The 21,389-nt window shown below is 42.0% G+C and overlaps 1 protein-coding gene across 1 annotated transcript in view; it reads right to left on the reverse strand.

Moving 5' to 3' along the window:
- Positions 1-953: 953 nt before the first annotated feature.
- LOC309534724 (uncharacterized protein) overlaps positions 954-21,389 on the reverse strand; it is a 51,726-nt gene continuing 31,290 nt past the window's right edge. The window contains exons 17-31 of the mRNA XM_082227033.1: positions 18,860-19,104; positions 16,873-16,986; positions 15,672-15,815; positions 15,137-15,270; positions 13,276-13,482; positions 11,309-11,349; positions 10,653-10,777; positions 9,600-9,725; positions 7,860-7,957; positions 6,950-7,049; positions 5,833-5,876; positions 5,340-5,379; positions 3,939-4,047; positions 3,527-3,672; positions 954-1,623 (exon numbers count right to left, since the gene is read on the reverse strand). Of these exons, the coding sequence (XP_082083159.1) occupies positions 1,489-1,623; positions 3,527-3,672; positions 3,939-4,047; positions 5,340-5,379; positions 5,833-5,876; positions 6,950-7,049; positions 7,860-7,957; positions 9,600-9,725; positions 10,653-10,777; positions 11,309-11,349; positions 13,276-13,482; positions 15,137-15,270; positions 15,672-15,815; positions 16,873-16,986; positions 18,860-19,104 (1,808 nt within the window). The 3' untranslated portion in view covers positions 954-1,488. The remainder of the gene's footprint in view (positions 1,624-3,526; positions 3,673-3,938; positions 4,048-5,339; positions 5,380-5,832; positions 5,877-6,949; positions 7,050-7,859; positions 7,958-9,599; positions 9,726-10,652; positions 10,778-11,308; positions 11,350-13,275; positions 13,483-15,136; positions 15,271-15,671; positions 15,816-16,872; positions 16,987-18,859; positions 19,105-21,389) is intronic.

Raw genomic sequence — 21,389 nt, forward strand, 5'->3', positions numbered from 1 at the left:
GCTAATGGGGCCTCCTCCTGCTGCCGTGCCACCGGAGCACGATTTCTGTTCTCATCCTGAAGCAAAGTTCTTAACCCAAGGTACTATTTCTGGGTTAGCAGAGCCTGTAACCTGAAGTGTATGTAACCTGAAGTGTATGTAACCTGAGGTACCACTGTAAACTACCATCTTATGTGCTCAATAAATGCCCCCCCTTGCATAAGAAAACCCCTTCTCTGACTTTTGACAATTTTTCATTCAATCTATGCAGGCCAAACCTCCTTCAAGAAAATAAAGCTGTCATAGCTGCAAGCGAGATTGTTGTGTTATTTCATAGGAAGCTGGATAATTCACATCCTAGAGAGCAGGTGGCAATTTGGCCCAAGCACTGCTCTAAATACTTGGAAGGCATCTAAGAAGCACCTTAAAATCTTGAAGACTTGGGATTCCACTCGAACCTCTGCTGCAGCCTTAGGTGCAAGTTACAATCTTGTAGTGTTACTTTGCCATTTCTAAAATGGAAATAAAACTGATTCACCACACAGGATTGTTGTGAAGGCAACACACAAAGTTTGCAGAGCATTTTATACACTTAGTACTCTAGTTCTATGTCATTGTTCCTTCTACTTGATGGGAATAAAAAAGAGGGGCACCTGTAGAAGAGGTCTCCTCACGTATGTAGAAAAATGTTGACTTTGAATTTTTAAAAAGAAAAGAGGGGAGGGTGGCAACAGGTCAATGAGAACTGAGCATGCTCAGTGGCCTGCATGTGCCATGAAATGTTGAGAGCAGTTCAGCAACAGTTGAAGAAGAGAGAGAGAGAGAAAGCCAGAAAAAGGAAATGTGAAGGGAAGGAGGGAGGAACTAGCCTGTTCAAATCCCAGCCAGTTTGTAGAATGACTGAACAACAATAGAAACCATGGTATTGATTTATAAATTATTAAAACACTGAATAAACAGTGTCCCAGCATTACTATTTTTCAAAAGTATATATTTATTGTTGCAATGAATAAAAAGTGAATTCATTTAAAAACATTCTTGTGTACTGACTTCATAACAGTTTTCTGTATTTTCTCAATTAATGGAGCCTAACATTACAACAATTAGCATGGGAGAGGGCACAAAAAATTGAGGTTTGAAAGGAGTCCTCATTCTCTTAAAGGTTGAGAACCCCTGCTGTAGACAATACTGAGCTATATGGACTGATGATTTGACCCAGTATAAGGCGACTTCCTGTGTTCATTTGTAGAGAGAAGGTGATGGTAAAAAGAGATGGGAAATAATATTAGATACTGGATAAACTTATACCCTGTGAATGAATAGAATACAAAAGCAGTATGCAGCTAATCAAATCAGCCTACTACTGATCCCTCTTCAGTCAGTTGCAGAAGGTCAGGAAAAAAATGTAATTCAAAGGATATGCTGGAACCAAATGTATGTTTTCTTGATAGTCAAGATTGCTTCCCCGAGACAACTACCTTCTTTAGAGGCTAATGATCTCTGTTAGGCTCAAATGGCTTTCTCCAGTCTCCTTTGGTGGGACAGCATCTCCACCTCTCTCATGAAACGAAGGCATAATTCATCCTGCCATGGTAATGCCACACACTGAACTGCCACAGGGAGCCCCACAGCACCTTTCACAGCCTGCAAGAGATGTTCAAAGAGCAGAGTTACTGGGAATGCTTACGCTCTGGGTCTCAAACTTTCTAGAGTGATGCACCCTGATCCTGTGCCTCTTTCTTCTGAAATAAATCCCACTGACTTCAGAAGGGCTTACTTCCAAGTAAGCATGCATAATAAGGCAGAAAACTTACGGTCACAGACTTCACCCTCTGAAGACAAACTGAGGTCAATCATCAAGCTTTGCCTATCTATCAAAGGGTAGACTCCTGATCTCTCTCTCTCTCTCTCTCTCTCTCTCTCTCTATCTCTATCTCTATCATCTCTATCTCTATCTCTATCTCTATCTCTATCTCTATCTCTATCTCTATCTCTATCTCTATCTCTATCTCTATCTCTATCTATCTCTCTGCTGCCTTGGGGGCTATTGGCCAAAAGACATTTTTTAAAAGCTGCTATTGTGTGCCTGCATGGACAGGGAACATCAGGACTGCACTCTGACATTGAACTGTAGCCAAATAATTCACCAAATAATTCGCTGCTATCCCCTTTCTTTTGCTTGAAGATGGATTCAGACAACCATTTGTGCCCTGTTGGTCACTTAATATGCAATGAACAAGTTTTAAGGATTGCATTATTTGCCTTAAAATGTTGTTATTTGACCCCCTTGCTGTTACAAAACGAACACAGTCCTGAATGTTGCCGCTGTTGTCTGCAACTCTTGTCTCAAGTCTCCTGTCATAAACTCTTCCTTCCTTAAAGAAAGAGGACAGAAGCAGTCAGTTGGGATCAGAGAGATGTTGCTATGGTTCTCTATTTCTCATGCACAGTATTTCACCTAAAGCTGAAACAATTTTGCATCAAAACATTATACAGTCGTACCTCGGCTCCTGAACACCTTGGGAGTCGAACATTCTGGCTCCCAAACAATCAAAAACCAGAAGTGATTGTTCTGGTTTTTGAATGTTCTTTTGGAAGCTGAATGTCCACTGGGGCTTCTGCAGCTTCCAGTTGGCTGCAGGAGCTTCCTGCAGCCAATCGGAAGCCATGCTTTGGAAGTCAAACATTTTGGAAGTCAAACGGACTTCCAGAACGGATTCTGTTCAACTTCCAAGGTACGACTGTATAATGAATGTCTTTTTGCAATTGTTCCTTCTCCAAATATCTTCTGGGTATATACATTTGCTGTTTGGCATCATCATCTGACACCCAGTGATTGTGCAGTAGTAATAAACATGTGGCAGTATTTCACAGGTGACATGCAACACTAGACAGTATTTCAAAGCGACATGTAACAGTCACCATTTAACAACTGAGGTCCAAACAACATTACCTTAAATGCATGGCCACACCAAATCCACATCTCCTGTAACTGTTTAGTTGCAGCATATGTGGGGCATGTCATCATCATGCTCAGTGTTTCTCCATTTCCATTCCACATCATTGGATGTTACTTATGAGGGATATGAAGAAGCTGAACGTGATGATGGCATTGCATCATTCATGCCCTTATAGCAGTTAGTATTGGACAGTTTTGATAGATGATTTGCAATAGTATTAATTTAGTAAATTTATATGTTATATCATCCTAACTGATTTATGCAATAGACAATTTCAGGTGTTGATGTCAAAGTTCGATTCTGAAATCAAATGCCACATTGTGGGATCATACAATTTGACATAAAAATCCAAGTTTTGAAAGCCACTGAAGCTCAGACATCGCTTAAATCCAAACCCCTGTGTTGCAATACAGAATAATCTCCTCAAATACAGCCGCAACATGTGGCTAATGAATATAGTAAATGTGTTTTTATTAGTAGTAGAATGTCATCCAAAATTTACAATTCATCAGCTTCAAAATAATATATATATCAGTCCATAGCCAAGAAGTAGTCAATGTACTTGAACCGCTTAAATCCAGACAGACCTCTTTCAGTCTCTTATCCCAGGAGTCACCAAAGTGTCCTTGGTGCTGCCCCAGCTCCTCTTCATCAGCCTCTGTCACGGTCGTGACTGGCACAACTCCAGCAGGAAAGTTCAAAAGATTGTACAGCATGGTATACGAGATGGCAGCTGGGGAAAGAGAATGCGCAGAAGAAGCAGTCTGATGGAATCCAAGAAGTAACAGCACATACACAGAGAGAAAACTATCCCCAGCCTACAGCCTGAAGTGGTGACAGGTTGCTTATAATGGAGAATGGCAAAAACAGATTCTGGGCCTTACTGCAAGTCCAGTCCTATTTCAGAACTGTCCTAATTCTTAACAGATACTCAATAATCTTCATCATTTTTTTTTTAAGTGATAGAAATATACATACTCTGTGAATAATGAGGCTTACCCAATAGTTTTGAGGGATATCTAAGATTAAAGGCAGGTCCCAGAACTGGACAGAGGACAACATCAAGCTTGCTTTTCTTCCACTGGTCAACAAACTTTTTACGATAAGCCTGAATGTGCAGTGCAAGAGCATGTTAGAGTTTAGGTGAGCAGTTAGAAAGAGTCTGGAAACTGCAGGGGTTGTTATCTGTTGAGAACAATACTGCCAGCATAATCCACCTTATTTCAAGCGACATTTCTCCAATGCATAGATATATCCATTAAGCTGCATACAATATCTCTATTGAAAGTGAATTAGTTTGGGTGCAGCTGTAAGAGGGAGGTGTCTGTAAGAGTCTCTCAGGTACCTTGGGCCTTGGTCATTTAAAATTTTACAGGTCATACTCCCTCCCCAACCCGCTGGGTTGCTAAAGTGCAAATTTAAACCCTGATTAGATGACAAAACTAGTATGTAGGGCTGTGAACTAGATTTGACTGAATTCTGAACATATCTGGCCCGATTTGCATCCTGTCCAAATTGGGTTGAAGCAGATGCAAAATACTACCAGTGTGATTGGCTTGTAACAAATTGATTTGTAAAGATGTGTATAGATAGATCTGTAGTAGTAGTAGTAGTAGTAGTAGTAGTAGTAGTAGTTTATTTATACCCCGCCCATCTGGCTGGGTTTCCTCAGCCACTCTGGGCAGCTTCCAACAAAATATTAAAATACAATTGTCTGTTAAACATTAAAAACATGTAGCTCAAAACAGTCTCTCAGAAAGCCAGAGTATCTCCAAAGTGTTGCAATTGTTAATTACAACAACATATAAGAAGAACACAGAGGTGCCACCTTCTCTGGAGGATTGAGAGGACCGGCTTGCCAGATGGCAAATGTGTGGGACCCCTTCCTCAACTCAGTGTCAGAAGACAAAGCCAGTGTCTGAAGTAGAGCTTTAGGGTTGGTTATGATGTGACCTAGGGGAAGAAAGGTTGCAGGCTGGAAAAGGCAGCAAGCTGAAGGCTGATTTCTGTTTGAATCCAAGGCTGCAGCTATGAGAGGCCCTTTGGGGTGTTAGTGCTGTGAACCCTCTATTGCAGGCTCAAGTTGTATATATGTGTAACTAAACCATATATCATAAAGACACCCCCGCCTCCACTGTGCCTCATTCCTAAAGGAAACACAAACCCTGGGTAAGCACACCTGGAGCCCCTGGAATCTTGAACTGCATTAAGATTGGGGTGGCATGCAATAATATATTCACAGAGATGTGGGCACTACTCTTAAAACTGGTTGCAACCCTTGGAGTGAAATTCATATAGAACAGTTTCTGTATTAAAACTGATTTCTCAGCCCAGATTAAGCTTTGCTTTTTATTTGTCCTCCCCACCACCACCACCACCACCACACACAAAAAATGTTACCATCACTTTGTCATTCAGCTCCCACAGGCAATTCACAGACCTGAAACATGCAAGACATAATAAACAGCTGATAATATTAAAATGACAGAAGACTGTCACTGCAAGATCATAAGTACCTAAGACAAGACAAGCTTGAGGCTGGCCAAGGCATCCTTATTGTACAGATTATCACTATCCCACATTCTAGAGCATCAAAGTTCTATTTAACATAATGAATGCCTTTTATTTTCAGACCTCACATCCAACTCCAAAGGGTTCCTGATTTTCACAGTGTTATCTGGCAATGTTCATTCCTGGAGTACCACAAGCAAGTGCTGCTGAATCTGAAGTCATACTAGCTCAAGGTTGAACAATACTGATAAGACTTTGAGTTAACTACAGCAGCAGGAACAGAAGGAACCTCCCCGTCACCCATCTCATGTTAGGCACCATCCCTTACATCTTGTGCAGGCCTCATTTATGTATGTTTGTCAGAATCTATTGCATCTCTTACCTTACTCCACACAGTGCATTGAGATGGCTGGCCAGTCTTGGAAACTAGAATGTAAACAAAACTGGATCCATTAGGACTAGTAGATTTTCCCCCTTCATATATATATATTGTTTGGGGGGGATCCCAAAAGTAATATCTCTAATCTTGGAAACTGATGACATTATAAATCTTTCTTTCTGGATCAACTTTACTATATGCATATATACTAGCCAGAGGTTACTCTTGCTCATGGGCCATTGCAGTCCTGTCTACCAGCGCTACAGATTTCTATAGGCTATCTGGCTCCAACAGCAGGTCTACCACCTCCTAAACTAAGCATGATGGAGGACAGAACTAGTGGTATCTGGGCTGGGATGAACAAACCAGGTGTCCACCTGGACTTCCCTTCATTTCAAAACTGCAGTTGGAATAGAGTCTTAACAGCCAGTTACTTGGTAGATCTGCTATTCTTATATCTGTCCCAGCTGCTAAATTCTTCATTCATCCTGTGTACTAGATTGACAAATCTGCTATCTTTCTTTACTTGTGCCTACCATCAGAACCTCTGTCCCTCTGGTTTTACAATATTTCCCACCCCTCAATATCACCATGTCCTTAACTACAGTGATAAGAGTTGGCACGATGATTGTTCCAGATAATAATGGAAGAAATTAATTATTTGTTCATAATAATAATTTAATTATTAATACAAAATTTATTTACAAAAGTAAATAACCACCTAAAAGTGAATAACCTCCTGAACCAGGCTTTTGGCCTCCAGATGTTGCTGAACCACAACTCCCATCATTCCTAGCTATTGACCATGGTTGCTAAGGGTGATGGGAATTGTAGGTCAGCAACAACTGGTAGGCTAAAGTTTCCCCACTCCCAATCTAAGTAAAATGGTCGGGCCCTACAATATCTCAGAATACATCAACTTTAAATAGCTTCTGTGATACCTCTAGTGGAAAAAATGCACATAAATGACACACCCATTGTAGCTCATTTCTCATTTTACACACAACATTTTATAATAAGAACATTGTTCAAAAATGTTGTTCTTAAACTTCTCTCTGGAGCAGCAGCAGCAGCACAAGATTAGTAATATAAATGAAACCTAAAGAGGTCCAAGACTCACCCAGGGCTTGACAAACTTGGCCAAAACTTTCCTCACCAATTTTGGGATTCTAAGATGAGCCACTTGGGGTTTTAAGCATGGGTCTACTATATCTCTTTCACTGGAAGGCAACAGAGGAAGAAGGTGAGATAGGGCAATCCAGAAAACATTGATTTCTCACAAAAATATACTGCAGCATGATGATGATGATGATGATGATGATGATGATATATTTATACCCTGCCCACTCTGGACACCTCCCAACAAAATGTTAAAAACACGATAAAGCATCAAACATTAAAAACTTCCCTAAACAGGGCTGCCTTCATATGTCTTCTAAAAGTCAGATAGCTGTTTGATTAACATACAAAATTTGCTTTCCTGGGATGTGGTGACTACAGCCATTCAGTTAGATGGCTTTAAAGGGAGATTAAACAGATTCATGGAGGACTGGACTATCAAGTTGCTACTAGTCCAGATGGTTAAAGGCAACTTCCACATTCAGAGACAAAATACAACTTGCTGAGGAACAGTGGAAGTGGGATATCACCCTCATGTTCTTCATTTGGGCTACCCAGAGGCATTTGGCTGGTTCCTATGAAAACAGAATGCTGGGCTCAATGACCCTTTCATCTGATCTGACAGGATATTTCAAGGAAGTTCCCCATGCTAAGAATGCAGTATTAATTGGCAAGTCCCTTTCCACAGTACTGTTGAACAGTGAACTAATTTGACTCCTTCAGAGTTTGACTCTGAAGGTTGAGACGTACTATGTGGCAGGAAGTGACATCATTGGCTGCTCCTCCCTCAGGCAGCAAAATGTCTTGAACCAGCCATGCTTTGAATACCTGGACAGCATTATTTGATTAGGGTTCTTGTCCTCCTCTTTGCTCTTCTCTTGTAGTGCCTTTTAAGAGTCACGGTTACTTACAACATAGCCAACAGAGTTGAACCTCCATCAGCAAAAAGGCCTTTGATGTAAAGTTCATCTATGGCATAGTCCACTGAAGGTGGGGTGAAGGGAACGAGCTGCAAGAAAAGGGTTGGTCACTGAGCAAGTATCAGGTGCCAATTCATTGACTCAAAGTCTTTCACAAGCACATCCCAACTTTCTGCTCCAGACAGAGGTCAAGATTAATTCTTTCCCCATCTGCTGCTTGTCTGCTCGGAATGCAGACACATGCACAGAACATCTTTTCTTCCCAAGACATACAAGATACAGGAGCCTATGAGCCAAATTTGTAGTGTGCAGTCCACCTCCACCACCTTCCCCTGCCACTAAGGGGGCGGCATGATAGAGCAGTAGAAGACTATGCATGGTGTGAAGAAAGTGGTAGAGAAAAGTGTTTCTTCCTCTCTCCTAAATCTAGAACCCATGTGTGTCCAATGAAGCTGAATGTTGGAAGAGTCAGGACGGACAAATGAAAGTACTTATTCGCACAGGGCATATTTAAACTATGGAATTCTCTTCCACAGGAGGCAGCATTGGCCACCATCTTGGATTAGACAGATTCATGGATAATAAGGCTATGAATGGCAACCAGCCACGAATTCTCCCTATGTCCTCCCTCCACTGTCGAAGCAGTGTGCTTCTGAATACTGGTTTCTGGGAGTTGCAAGTGGGGAGGGTGTTCTTGTGTTTGGATCCTGCATGTGGGCTTCCTATAAGCAACTGGTTAGCCCCGTGAGAACAGGATGATGACTTGGTTGGAGGACCGCACTGCAAGATTCAGAGAAGTGCAAATTTCAAGGATGGCTGTGTTTCAGTTCATGCATTGCTACAGAATTAGCTAAGTCCACCTATAAATACATGCAAACTGAATTCATTCCTTAGGGTGACAATGCATTTACATTAAATGTCTTTTATTTCTTTTGGTCACTCTTTCTCAATTAGCTATCCAAGTATGTGTGTAGTTAGGACTGGTACTGTAGAGAGCCAGGAAGGAATTAATTACCTCTGAAACTGCTATTTACCCCAAAATGGAAGGCACCGTGAAGCTGACAAAGACCTTTTTTAGATTTTTCCAGAGTTCCAGCTTCCAATAAAAATGTATTCTGCAGGCTGAGCATTTTGTCCTCAGCACTTAACAACAGGGGCGTAGGAAAGGGGAGTGGGTCACCCCAGGTGCCATCATGGAGGGGGGTGATAAATTATCAAGGAACAATTACTACCCTAGTAAGGTGGTTCATAAAAAACTTTTTGGGGAAAATGCCTGCTCCAAAGGACTTATCTTACTACACTAGGAATTATATAGCTACATATGAAATTTCATGCATATCAGTTAATATCTTGATCCTCCTCCATGAAAATAGCTGTTTATTTGGCCGTTTTCCAAAACACAATCCATCCTGTAGATTTAAGTATCTGTCCATAGTCGCCTACTTCTTATCAGAGGCTCAGAATCCACATTCCTTTGTAAGAAAATATGAAATATTGTAAAACCATTTTTGCAGGCAAAAAAAATATCAATGTGGGGGGGTGACAAGAAATTTTTCGCACTGGGTACCACCTGGCCTTCCTATGCCTCTGCTTAACAACAGCCCTTTGTAGACTGCTTCTGGAACTGGACTGAATGTACTGTGTAAGTAGAGCCAACCATCTTACAATTAAGTTTCTTTGTACTTAGCTACACAGATAAATGCAAAGGGCAACAGTGCCAAAGCTACACACCGTGTGGCCAGCTTCTTGGAGAAGCTTCTTGGTTTCATGCACAGCGCGCCTCATACAGGGAGGGAGCAAAAAATAGCCATCAGTGTCATAATAGCCAATCCGAAGTGGCGTGAAACTAGAGTATACCTAGGAGAGAAGAGAGAGAACCTTCATCAATGGATGGATAGATTTGGAATCAATTTGTGGAAATCAGAATTGGTGGGAGGGGGGAATTGCTTTCGTACTGTGCATTGAACTAGATATCTCAAAGATCACAGAGCTGCTACCAAAACCAGCAGTCACATAAACAGTTAAACTAGAGCACTAGAGTAGAGCATTGGTTTGGGATTGGGGAGGTTCAGAATAGTCATGACGCCATGAAGCTTATTGGGTTATCATGGGCTAATCACCATTTTTCAGCCCAGGGATGGGGAACCCTTTTCATCCTAATGTCACATTTCCTTCTGGGAAATCTTCTGAGGGCCACATACCAATGGTGTACAGAGCCAGAGTCAAAAGTGGGATGAGCAACTAATGTGAACAGCAATGTCCGTACACAGTAGAGTAGTTTCTACAAACACTCACACACCTCTCTCTATGCTTTATCCCAAGAAGCAGTAAGTATTCTCAGAGTTCAAGGACACAAAAACCAAACCCTTAATTGTTATCAGGAACTGAAATTTAAAGCAGAGCATATCCTTTAAATTGAAAGTTGTTATATAAAATTGCTTGGGCTTGCTTAACACTCATGGGCAAAGCTCCATTATTTGTTCAATGTATGAAAGAGCAGGATAATAATGCTATATTACAGAGCTGTTTACTTTCAGTGTATGGAGAAGTTTTGGAGCAAAAGAGGAAAGTGGGGAATCAAGTTAATGCAGAATGAGTAAAATTAATAGTAGGGAAAGGGGGAGACAGTTCCTAAGGCAGCATAGGCACTCTCTGCAATGACTCTGGCAATGGCTACCAAATTTAGGAGCAGTGTCTACAGCTACAGGAGAAATGTGGTTCTCTAAAATATCACCTGAAACATTCCCACACACTGAACAGTGCACAATGTAATCTTTTATGTACCTCTTCATTGAAAAACACAGGCGGGACGAAGGGGTCCAGCTGGAACATGTCATCACATAAGAGAGCCTTCATGCACAGAGCTAGACTTTCCACATCCCTTGCCATTGGGCCCACTGTTCCTGGAACTTCAATTGAAAAGAGAAGGTGAACATGGTTGCACATCATGCACAACCCATAGGATATGGGGTTGTCAGATATGGAATGATGACCATCTAACAGAACGACAGAAGTGCATTCTAATCCCTAACCTTTTTTTTTTTAAGTTTGCATTTTTTAAAGGCAAAGGGTGAATGAATGAGTGAACATACAACTGCACCAAATAAATGGGTGAAGAACCCAACTGAAGTATGGTGGGGGGAGAAAGTGAGAGCAGGTTCCGCTTTTAACTTGCTAGTCAAAAACAATATAAGTTTCAAGCTGGAATGATACCTGGGCCAGACATTGTTTAAATTTTACCCAATATTCATCACTTTGGGGGGGGGATCATATCTTCACCCCACCAATGTGGTTAAAATGTGTCTTTCAACTACACATTCAACTACCACACCCATCCAATAATCATCCTTCCACAGCACATACATGCACTTTTTGCATTCAATCAAAAGTGATCCTTCAGACCTTTCTGAATTTGGATAGAAAAGGAAGAGGTCCTTTACCTGTGAGTATTCCATCAATGGGGCCCCTTACTCCTAAATTGCTGTAGAACAGAGAAATGGCAGAACATGCAGTTGGTAAAAAAGTAAATCTGATACATGGACAATTCTCCTGCCACCAGAACTACTGCCAGCTTCTTGGAGGATGGCCACCCAAACAACACATTATGTTCAATGCCTGCTCAGACTGGCTACTTTTGTTGAAAGAAAAGCATTTGTGGAGCCCTAAGCCGTATCAAGGCCCTGCCTTGGTTTCCTGTCGAAAATTGCCCCCAGCTATTTGCCCAAAGGTGCTATTTACCAGACATGAAAGCAATGCCATAAACCAACTGTCCCCATGCTAGTGCCTTCCAGATGTTTTGGACTATAAATAACTCTCATGACCTAATGAAACCATCCGAGGTTTTATTCTGTGGTTAGTTGTGACAAAAAAGATACAAGAATAATAATGAAACAGAACCTAACCTCTTCAATGGGGGGGGGGAATGAAATCAGTTCACTATCACTGAATCAGATAGATTTCCCCAATTATTAATTGAATTTATATCCTGCCCTTCCTTCTGAAAGAAAGGATATACACAATAATTTATCAGAAGAAGTTTTCTTAGCAGCAAATTTATGCAAATAATGGAAAATTGTCTTTATGTAGGCTGCTGAGTCAATTAGTTCACACTCAGAAAGGCGAAATCAATGTCCATTTGCCAAGCTTCCCCAGCTGCATAAATGGGGTGCTGCCCTGGGTGTGTGTTTAGTTTTTAAATATATCTGCTGGGTTGTTGTTGTTGCACTTTTAACTGGCTTTAAGCTTTTTTTAGTTGTGCATCACCTTGAGATGCTTGTGTGTAAGGTGATTAATAATAATGAACAACAACAATTATACTATAAGCTGAACTATGCACAGTAAATTTTTTAAAAGGGAAAGGATTTATGGGATTTGAGAGAGGCTGGCATGTCTGATGAGTATTGCAATCAGCATAATATTCACATGCATTTGCTATGCTAAAACCACACCAGATGGAAATGGGAGTAATTTTGTGGCTTTAAACCATGCTTAACCAGGATTCCTGGCTTAGCATGGCATCCGAATCAGGGATAATTATGTGTTTTGCTTACACAAACCACAACAGGTAAGCCAAAACACACCTTAGCTTAACATCAAAGTTTGTTTGGAAGGAAAAATCCTATAACGCCCAGTTTGGACATAACACACCTTATTAAGTCAGATATTATGTTGCAAACTGTCTAAAGATTTTGTGAATATAGCCATGTATACTGTTAGTCCTGCTATTGATGTAATCAATATAATTTGTGGGAATGGGAGAAGGATGAGTGACTTTTTGGAAAGATGGTTCTGCAAGGTTACCAGAATCAGGAAAAGCAAGTTCCAATGTCTAATAGTGATAAAGAAGAGATTGTTTAACATTAGATTAAAGAAAATCCACATTCCTTGGGAGATAAGGCTGCACATGCCAATTTGCTTAGACCCTCAGAGCACCAGGATGAGAACAGAGATTATGATCTTTGAGTTTTGTAGCCAGAAAAGGCTTTGCATTTAGGTGGGGGTCTGAAAGATGCAAGGATCTTGCAATCTCAAAAACTTTCCATGTCAATCTTGCAACACAGATCATATCTACAATTAAGACTGCACCACATAATCAAAAGACTGAGTTGATGGTATAAGAGTTGTGGCGTCAGAACAATCTTCGAGTGAAGATCATTGCAACTGCCATGGTCCAGTTCCACCAACTCTTGAACCATCTTCAAGTTCACAGTAAATATTAACTATGGTTTACCACAATTTTTAAACTGTGCCATCAAGCAGATCACTTCCCTAAGAAGTTCGAGAGCTACTCAGGAAGTCATTCATCATCTTTCCCAACGAAGTCTCCAATATTTATATTATGAGAGAGAATTTTCATGCTTTGTAGCAACGAATGCCATTCATTTACTACGATATTATCAGTACATACCTCAGCCTGCCTGCTGTTGGCTTCAGCCCACAAAGACCACAGAAGCTAGAGGGTAGACGGATACTTCCACCCAAATCTGATCCAAATCCCAGAATGGACCCTCCTGCAGCTATTAGGGCACCTTCCCCTCCAGATGATCCACCAGGGCCTCTCTTATGATCACGAGGATTCACTGTCTGGCCAAAAGTAGAGTTGCTGCAGTCATAGCTACAAGACGGTAGAAATACAGCAGTTACCCATTTGTTTGTTAGAAGGCAATCATGGCACTTGCTAAAAATAAATGCCTGTTGAACTCACAATGGAACTGCAGATAAGTAGCATACAAAATACTAACACCCTGTATTGGACATGTGCCATCAACCAGACTATAATGGGCTGAAAACAGAGGACAGGTACAAGCAGCCATATCTTGGCAACAAGTTTAGGCAGGCCAGGCCCACTGATGAGGCAGGGTGAGGCACTCACCTTGAGCCGCAGAAGCCTCAAACGGCGAAATAGGATATACCACCCTTGAGTTTAGGCAATTTTTTTAATGCCCAAGCAACAGAACTGTGGTACTGACCATATTCGAAAGAGCAAAAATACTCATAATACTAATTTAGCCTGGAATTTCCAAGAATGCATTCCATTGTAGAGCTACAATTCAAAATAGGCTATCAGGGCTGTTACCCAGGTGCTAAAAGGTTGACAGATCCAAATAACGGCAGACTTCTGTATTTGCAAAGATAGTGAAATGGCCATTATAGGTTGTATTCAACTAACTTTTACTGAGAAGAGGAGACACATGGAAATTAAGGAACCTAAATTAGTCATGGTCATTACGTAATCTCAATGGGTCTACCCTGAGTAAAAGTTAGTTAAATGCAACCCATGTGTCTTTTTCCCCTAGAAGCCTCAGTGCAACCTGATACCTGACTAGCACTCAATGCAGTTTCATCTGAATATGTCTGTTGCTCTGCTGCATCTTAAGATCCTTCAACGCACATCCCTCTCACCTATGCTAGATACAGAGCCAAAGGCTTGTCCTTGTTTTACATCATCATCATCCTCATCCTCATTATTAATTAATATATTTAATTTTATACCGCCCTATACCTGAAGGTCTCAGGGCTGTTCACATAAAATAACAAATACCATATTTTTTGCACCATAACACTCACTTTTTTCCTCCTAGAAAGTAAGGGGAAATGTCTGTGCGTGTTATGGAGGAAATGCCTTCGGGTGGCATGCCTACGGGTTTTCCTCCTCTAAAAACTATGTGCGTGTTATGGCCGGGTGCGTGTTATAGAGTGAAAAATACGGTACATAAAATCAAAACAAAAACAACAACCCAATTAAAAAAACCCCAAGCATTGTTACTATCTACACTCTTTGCGTCAAAGATGACTGCAAACTCCTGGAGGAACAAAATAAACACAGCTTTGCCATCTGGAAAGATGGTCACGTTACACTTCACTTGGTGGCCAAAACCAAATCATTGGCATTGTCCAACACTTCCTCCAGCTTGCTAATCCTCTCCTTCTCCTTTAAGCAGCTACCATTTCCAGAAGTCTTCCAGCTGCTCACCACCCAGAGCAGGCAGCACTTTGGGACTTTCTAGGGAACAATGGGAGTTAATGATGTTCCATCACTCTTGGAGGGAATTGAACGGCCAACCTGGGTGCCCACAGTGTTCTCGTGGTACATTTCAACCTATCTCATACCCGTCACTGGTGATGAATAATGTGCCTCAGGATCTGACATTTTGAGTCAGTGCAAAACTTTTACATGTATGATTTCATTTTGTTAAAAAGTCAGTGTGAATTGATTCAGTACACAAGGTTGACTTACACCAGTACACAAAAAAGCATATGCAACTTACTTCAATAAGGATTGTGGGACATTGGTGATTACAAATGGATTTGCTCCCTGTCTTTTTAACACCTCGACCAGCACACTGTCCTCTTCTGCCAAGGCACCAAGTGACTGGACAAGGCCACATGTTGATAAATGACCCTAGAAGCAAAGGAGCTAGTTAAATGCCTGGGTCGTTGTGGCTGTTTTTCAAACTATTAGAGAAACAGTTCTAAAAAAAACTCTGAACTAGCTCTGTATTTTGATAACTATCCAACACCATACCCTGCTTACGGGCGTTTTCTGCTAGGTATTCTAAAAAGAATTCTGTGAAACTTGAAAGCATTCTTAATAATAGCACACTTTGCACTGCCATCTCAGTATATGCTGCAATATCAAATAGCTGGACGGTCAACAGTTTTTTGTTGTGCTCTGTTTTGAAGTTCTAACCATAATCTTACAAAGCTTTCTTATATGAATCCCAGCTTTGCTGCCCTAGGCGTTTAGTAGTCCATCTGCACCCAACTCTAGATAACCATTGTGACTCAGAGAAATGGAATCACCTTATATGCAATGTGGTCCTTGATACTGACAGGCACACCATACAGCAAGCCCCTTTCCTTCTGTTTCTTCAGCTCCTGGAGATGTTGCTCACATTCTGGAATAAAATGGCGCACGCAGTTCACCTCCTGGTGAACTGCTAAAGCCTTTTCAGTGAAAAGCAAGGGAAACAAGGTGGAGAATGAATTAGTAATAGATATGTGTCCCTTTGATACAGTGTTTTGCATTCTTCAGATATCTAAATCCAAATGAACTCCTCTGCTATGTCAACCCTAAGCAGAACTAGGAGTGCAGGGGAAGCCAGACATTCCAACCAAGATACCTTTGGTGGGGCTGGGGACATAGTGTGTCTGTGGCCACACAAAATCTTACTCGCGTGGAAGAAGCAATACTTAGATTCTTACAAATGAGCTACTGCATACTCTGATTCTACAAGAATGCATCCAACAACAGATTACTACACAGTTAATATTAAAATACTGAATCCTACACAGGACCAGCTCTACCATTAGGCAGAGTGAGGCAGCAGCCTTGGGCAGCAGATGCCAGAAGGTGGGGAGTGGCACCAAGGATTCAAAACAGAGGTGGGTATGTCATGTGGCCTGCCTCATTCACTCTAAACTACCTTGCAGCCTTTAGGAATAGTGGAGAAAGCTGTCCCGTGAGTGGTGTAACTAAGGTTCAGTTGCCGGTCCAGTTAGCTTCTGTATTTGAAATTTGAGAGGGAAGAGGAAAGTGCCATTCTTTCCTCAACCTCAGGCACCAAACTGTCTTGGACTGGCCCTGATCATACCCTTGTTGCTCCCACAACCCCCAACTTACTGAAGAGTAATGGATCTTAACTGTGGGAAATCCAGAGAGGGAGAGTAAGTGATCATGATCTGGCAAAACTGTGCTTTAGACCTGAAAGTGTAGACTGAGACACCCAAGACCTAAACAAGTATTCCTAATTGTAAGAGGTGGTGTTGGGAATTTCAACTAAATTAGGAAAAACAAGTTTGTGCAAAATTGCTGAAATAATCCTGATTGCATAGTGCAGGGTTATGTCCAAATATTTTGGCTACTGTGAATATGGGCATTTTTGTCCTAGAGGGACCTATTAAATAAACTATGTATTGATTTATCTGAAAATATTTCTATGCTGCCAAATACAATTTTAAAAGTATCAAGATGGTGAAGAACACAACATATCATTCTTCTCACCTTTTCCATGTAAATGTAAAGGACGCTTTCTGGAGACAAGGACCCTTCCTTCAGCTTCTCCACTAGCTCTGCCAGAGGCAGTGAAAGGACATGAGCGGCTTGTACCCCAGGATTCTGTGGAGACAGCATACCACATGGCAATTCTTGTGGACTATGTGAAGAGGGGATGGGGAGCTGAGCCCTGGGACCTCTCTATCCAGACCTCAGAACTCACCTCCTCCTTAGGCCACACCCCTCTCCCAAGGCCACACCCCTCACTGGCACTGAGCAGCAGTCTCCTCAAGTGCTCTTGCATGGCACTCATCTGTACTTGAACTTTGACAGTGACTTCTGCATGTGTCTGCATGCATGCCTGGATAAAGACTGGAGAGATGTTGGGGGAGTGGGGTATACACACTTTTGATGTTTTGCATAGCTGGAGTGCAACCTACTGTAAAAAAGGCAGGAATCATATCCCTTGCTTTGTCTGCTCCCCAACTGCTTCCCCCAGCCTATCTTGGGTATGTTGTCTCTGGAAGGTTGCCCTCTAGGGCAGTGTTTCTCAACCTTTTTCTGACCGTGGCCCCCTTCCAACCTTATTTCTTTCCTCCCCTGCCCTACCAGTAGAAAGGTAGCTATTTTGTTTGTGAACAGAACATGTTTTATTTAAAATTTTTATAATTATATAACTTATATAATTTCACCTGTGGCCCCCTTGGAATATCCTGGGGGGCAGTGCCAGATTTACATATAAGCTACACAAGCTATAACTTAGCGCCCCACTCTCTTGGAGTGTCCCCAAAAAAAATTAAGGGGAAAAAACCGGGTGTACATTTCCAAAATATAAGATAAAAAACAAATAAAATAAAACCTGCATACAGTAACAGTGTTTTATGTTGTGTTGGCTCCTATGATGTAAGCAATGGGCCCCATGTGCTAGCCTGCTCGCCAAAATATCACTGGTTTGCTCATTTCTATATACAGTGGTGCCTCGCAAGACGAAATTAATCCATTCCACGAGTCTCTTCATCTTGTGGTTTTTTCGTCTTGCAAAGCACGGCTATTAGCGGCTTAGCGGCTATTAGCGGCTTAGCAGCTATTAACGGCTTAGCGGCTATTAACGGCTTAGCGGCTTTAAGAAAAAGGAAACAAACTCGCAAGAACTCGCAAGACGTTTCGTCTTGCGAAGCAAGCCCATAGGGAAATTTGTCTTGCGAAGCGACTCAAAAAACGCAAAACCCTTTCGTCTAGCGGGTTTTTCGTCTTGCGAGGCATTCGTCTTGCGGGGCACCACTGTATAGGGTGCCTACGTTCTGCATGGACTGGTTGCATGGCAACATGTGCAAATGGCTTTAGATAACTATTAGGTCCATAAATTACAATACAGTGGTACCTCGGGTTAAGTACTTAATTCGTTCTGGAGGTCCGTACTTAACATGAAACTGTTCTTAACCTGAATCACCACTTTAGCTAATGGGGCCTCCTTCTGCTGCCACGCCACCGGAGCACGATTTCTGTTCTCATCCTGAAGCAAAGTTCTTACCCTGAAGCACTATATCTGGGTTAGCGGAGTGTGTAACCTGAAGCGTATGTAACACGAGTTACCACTGTATAGCATATATTCAACACAAAAAACACTGACAATTTGTTGTTGACAAAGGACAGCTGGACCAGTAGCTATGGGCCTCATCAAACTTAAATCTGGCCCTGCTGGGGGGTCCCAAGGGCCATAGCCCTGCCCCCCCCAGTTGAGAAACACTGCTCTAGGGAATGAAGTCTTTGGGCTAATAAGAGTTGCCCACTCCTTCTGTAGAGTTTTGTTAATGTCAAATATTTACTAGGCTTTCTATTTCAGTTGTTCCCAGACGACAACAATCAAAATCTGATCATACTAAAAATGTGATTGTTCACTGAAATTCTTTTCCTTGTCAAACAATTATTCCAACCTGTGTCACTATAACAGAAGTCTACGGTGGGAATATCGCACACATATCCAAGAGATGTATACCTGCTGTTTAAACTCCTGAACAACTTTTTCCATTTGACCCAAGCCATGGTCTCTCTTCCTTCTTGCCTCTTGTATTTGTTTTTTGATCCTATTCTGGCCCATCCATTTGAATGCCAAGAAAGCTGCAGCTGTGCTGCTGGTCAGAGCAAGGACAATGTGAAGGTCAATCTTAACCTGAGGCCATGACTGCTTCAACCATTCGTGGATCATAGTGGAAACACTCTGCAACTTTCTAGAGTCAGATCAGCAGACAGTATTTGTAGGGTTCTGAAAAGACAGCACAAAAATAACGTGAAGGCCAAATAATTCCATCAAGCTACTCTATATGCACTGTTCTCCACTAGCTGCAGTTAATTTCATATGTCCCCAAATGCACAGGAACACATTTACAGCCTTCACCTCAAGCGAATGCTGACAATGAACTTGGGGAGCAGGACTGGCCCAAGACATTTTCCTCCCTGAGGCAAAGGACAATATGACACCCCACCCCCCACAATTCCATGTACAGAAGCCAACTGCACCAGCAGTCAAACCCTATAGTTCTTTCAGTAGAACATGAGACTTTCAACCCCAGGCTCGTAAGTTCAAGCCCTATGTCGGGCAATTCTATGATTCAAAACCGATGATGGCACAGTGGTGGACTTTGGGTTTTGAAATTTCAGTGACACCCTGTGCGATGCCAAAATTCGGCACACACACCTGTCCTGCCTCTCGCCTTCTGTTCTAAGTCACTGCTGAAGCACCCCTGTGGCGCACTCTCGGCTCAGCTGTCAGTGTGGGTGAAACAGTCATCATCCCCTAAACCATAGCTGTCAACCTTCCCCCCTTTTTTGCGGAAAATTCCCTTATTCCAGCGCCGTTTCCCGCTGCTTCCTGCTGCTATCCCAGATTGTTAGATCTCCTGTAGACCAGTGTTCCCCAACCTTGGGCCTCCAGCTGTTTTTGGACTACAACTCCCATCATCCTTGACCACTGGTCTTGCTAGCGAGGGATGATGGGAGTTGTAGTCCAAAAACAGCTGGAGGCCCAAGGTTGGGGAACACTGCCGTAGACAGTCCCCAGGACAGGTGAGGCTGCTGATCCCTTATTTTCGAGGCTGCTGATCCCTTATTTTCAAATCTGAAAGTTGATAGCTATGCCCTAAACCTGCCTCTGGATGGAGCTGAATCCTCCTTTGCACCTGAGACAGCAAGCAATATTAGATGTCTCAGGACAAGCCATGTGGCAGCAGAAGGAAATGGCTGGGGAATTCAAGAATGGCTGCAGGCTGCCGCTGCCCTGCTAGCCTCTGCTGCTGATAGACACCTCACTTTGCCTAATGCCCTACTTGGAAGTATGAACTTCAGGTGTGATTCTGTGTGGCTGAATGCAACAATAAGCATGTTTCTTCCCTCTTCCCACCTCTCTCTCCCTCTTGCCTCAAACACACACATTATAAGCATATTTCATGCTATTTAGGTGAAATGTAATGAATTTTTAAAAAGCATTTTCAAAATAAGCAATTTTAAAAATAAAAGGAAATGCCTCATTTGGGTTGGAGTTCCACATAGTGATAGGGGGGAAACATGTTTTTCTACATTTTAAGTAGATAGATAAGGATGGAGACAGCTTAACTCTCCCCTGGAGGCCCTCTGGAAAGATTCTCAGATAGCCGTTTCAGAAACTCATCCCTCCTTTCAGTGGAACAAGCTAAGGACTCTGAATACAGAGTGCTTGGCACGGTCCTACAATTTCACTGCCCTGTACCTACCAATTGTGAAGTGGACACAACTAAGGCAGGCTCACCAAATACTTACAGAATTAGGTGCTTTCTCCTCAGTTAAATATTATGGAGTTAATTATTACATCTGCCGATTTAATAAAAGCAGGATTTTAATTCACTTAAAAAATAAATAGATCTAGCTTTCCTGCTTGGATAGTGCAAAGTTGAGGACCTTGTGGCCCTCCCAATGTTGCTGGGCTGCAACGCCCTCCATACCATTCTGAGGCTGATGGGAGCTGGAGTCCAATAACATGTGGAAGACTACAGGGTCCCTATCCTGGAATAGTGAAGTCATCCAGTTTCTACCTCCTGCCTAGCTCTGGACATATATGGGCAGAGTTGGACATACATGCATACATACATACATACATTGTCAGCATCCTATGCACACACAGAGAGAAAGATCCCAGCATGTGCACATTGAAAGAAACAGCACAACAACCTTGGTCAAGCATCGGCTATGCATGCAGTAGATTCAACGTTAAATCTTTAGCATTTCCATATTGGTTCTAAAATCCCAGAGAGTCACTGCCAATCAATATACTGGCCCAATGATCTGACTCAGTATAAGGGAGTTTCCTATGGACTCCTGGAGACACTGCACTACCTTCCTTCTTCCCCTGACTCTACCCTCCCTTTTCCTTTTATAAATGTGTATCAAGTAGATGCACTTTCCAGACTCTTGCCCAAATGCACAACCACATAAGTCAAATCCTTAAATTTCACTTTGTCTGTCTCACACTCTCTAATTTTCTTCCCTTACAAAAA

This window comes from Podarcis vaucheri (genome assembly GCF_965113315.1).
Source record: "Podarcis vaucheri genome assembly, chromosome: 6".
Classification (NCBI taxonomy): Eukaryota; Metazoa; Chordata; class Lepidosauria; order Squamata; family Lacertidae; genus Podarcis; species Podarcis vaucheri.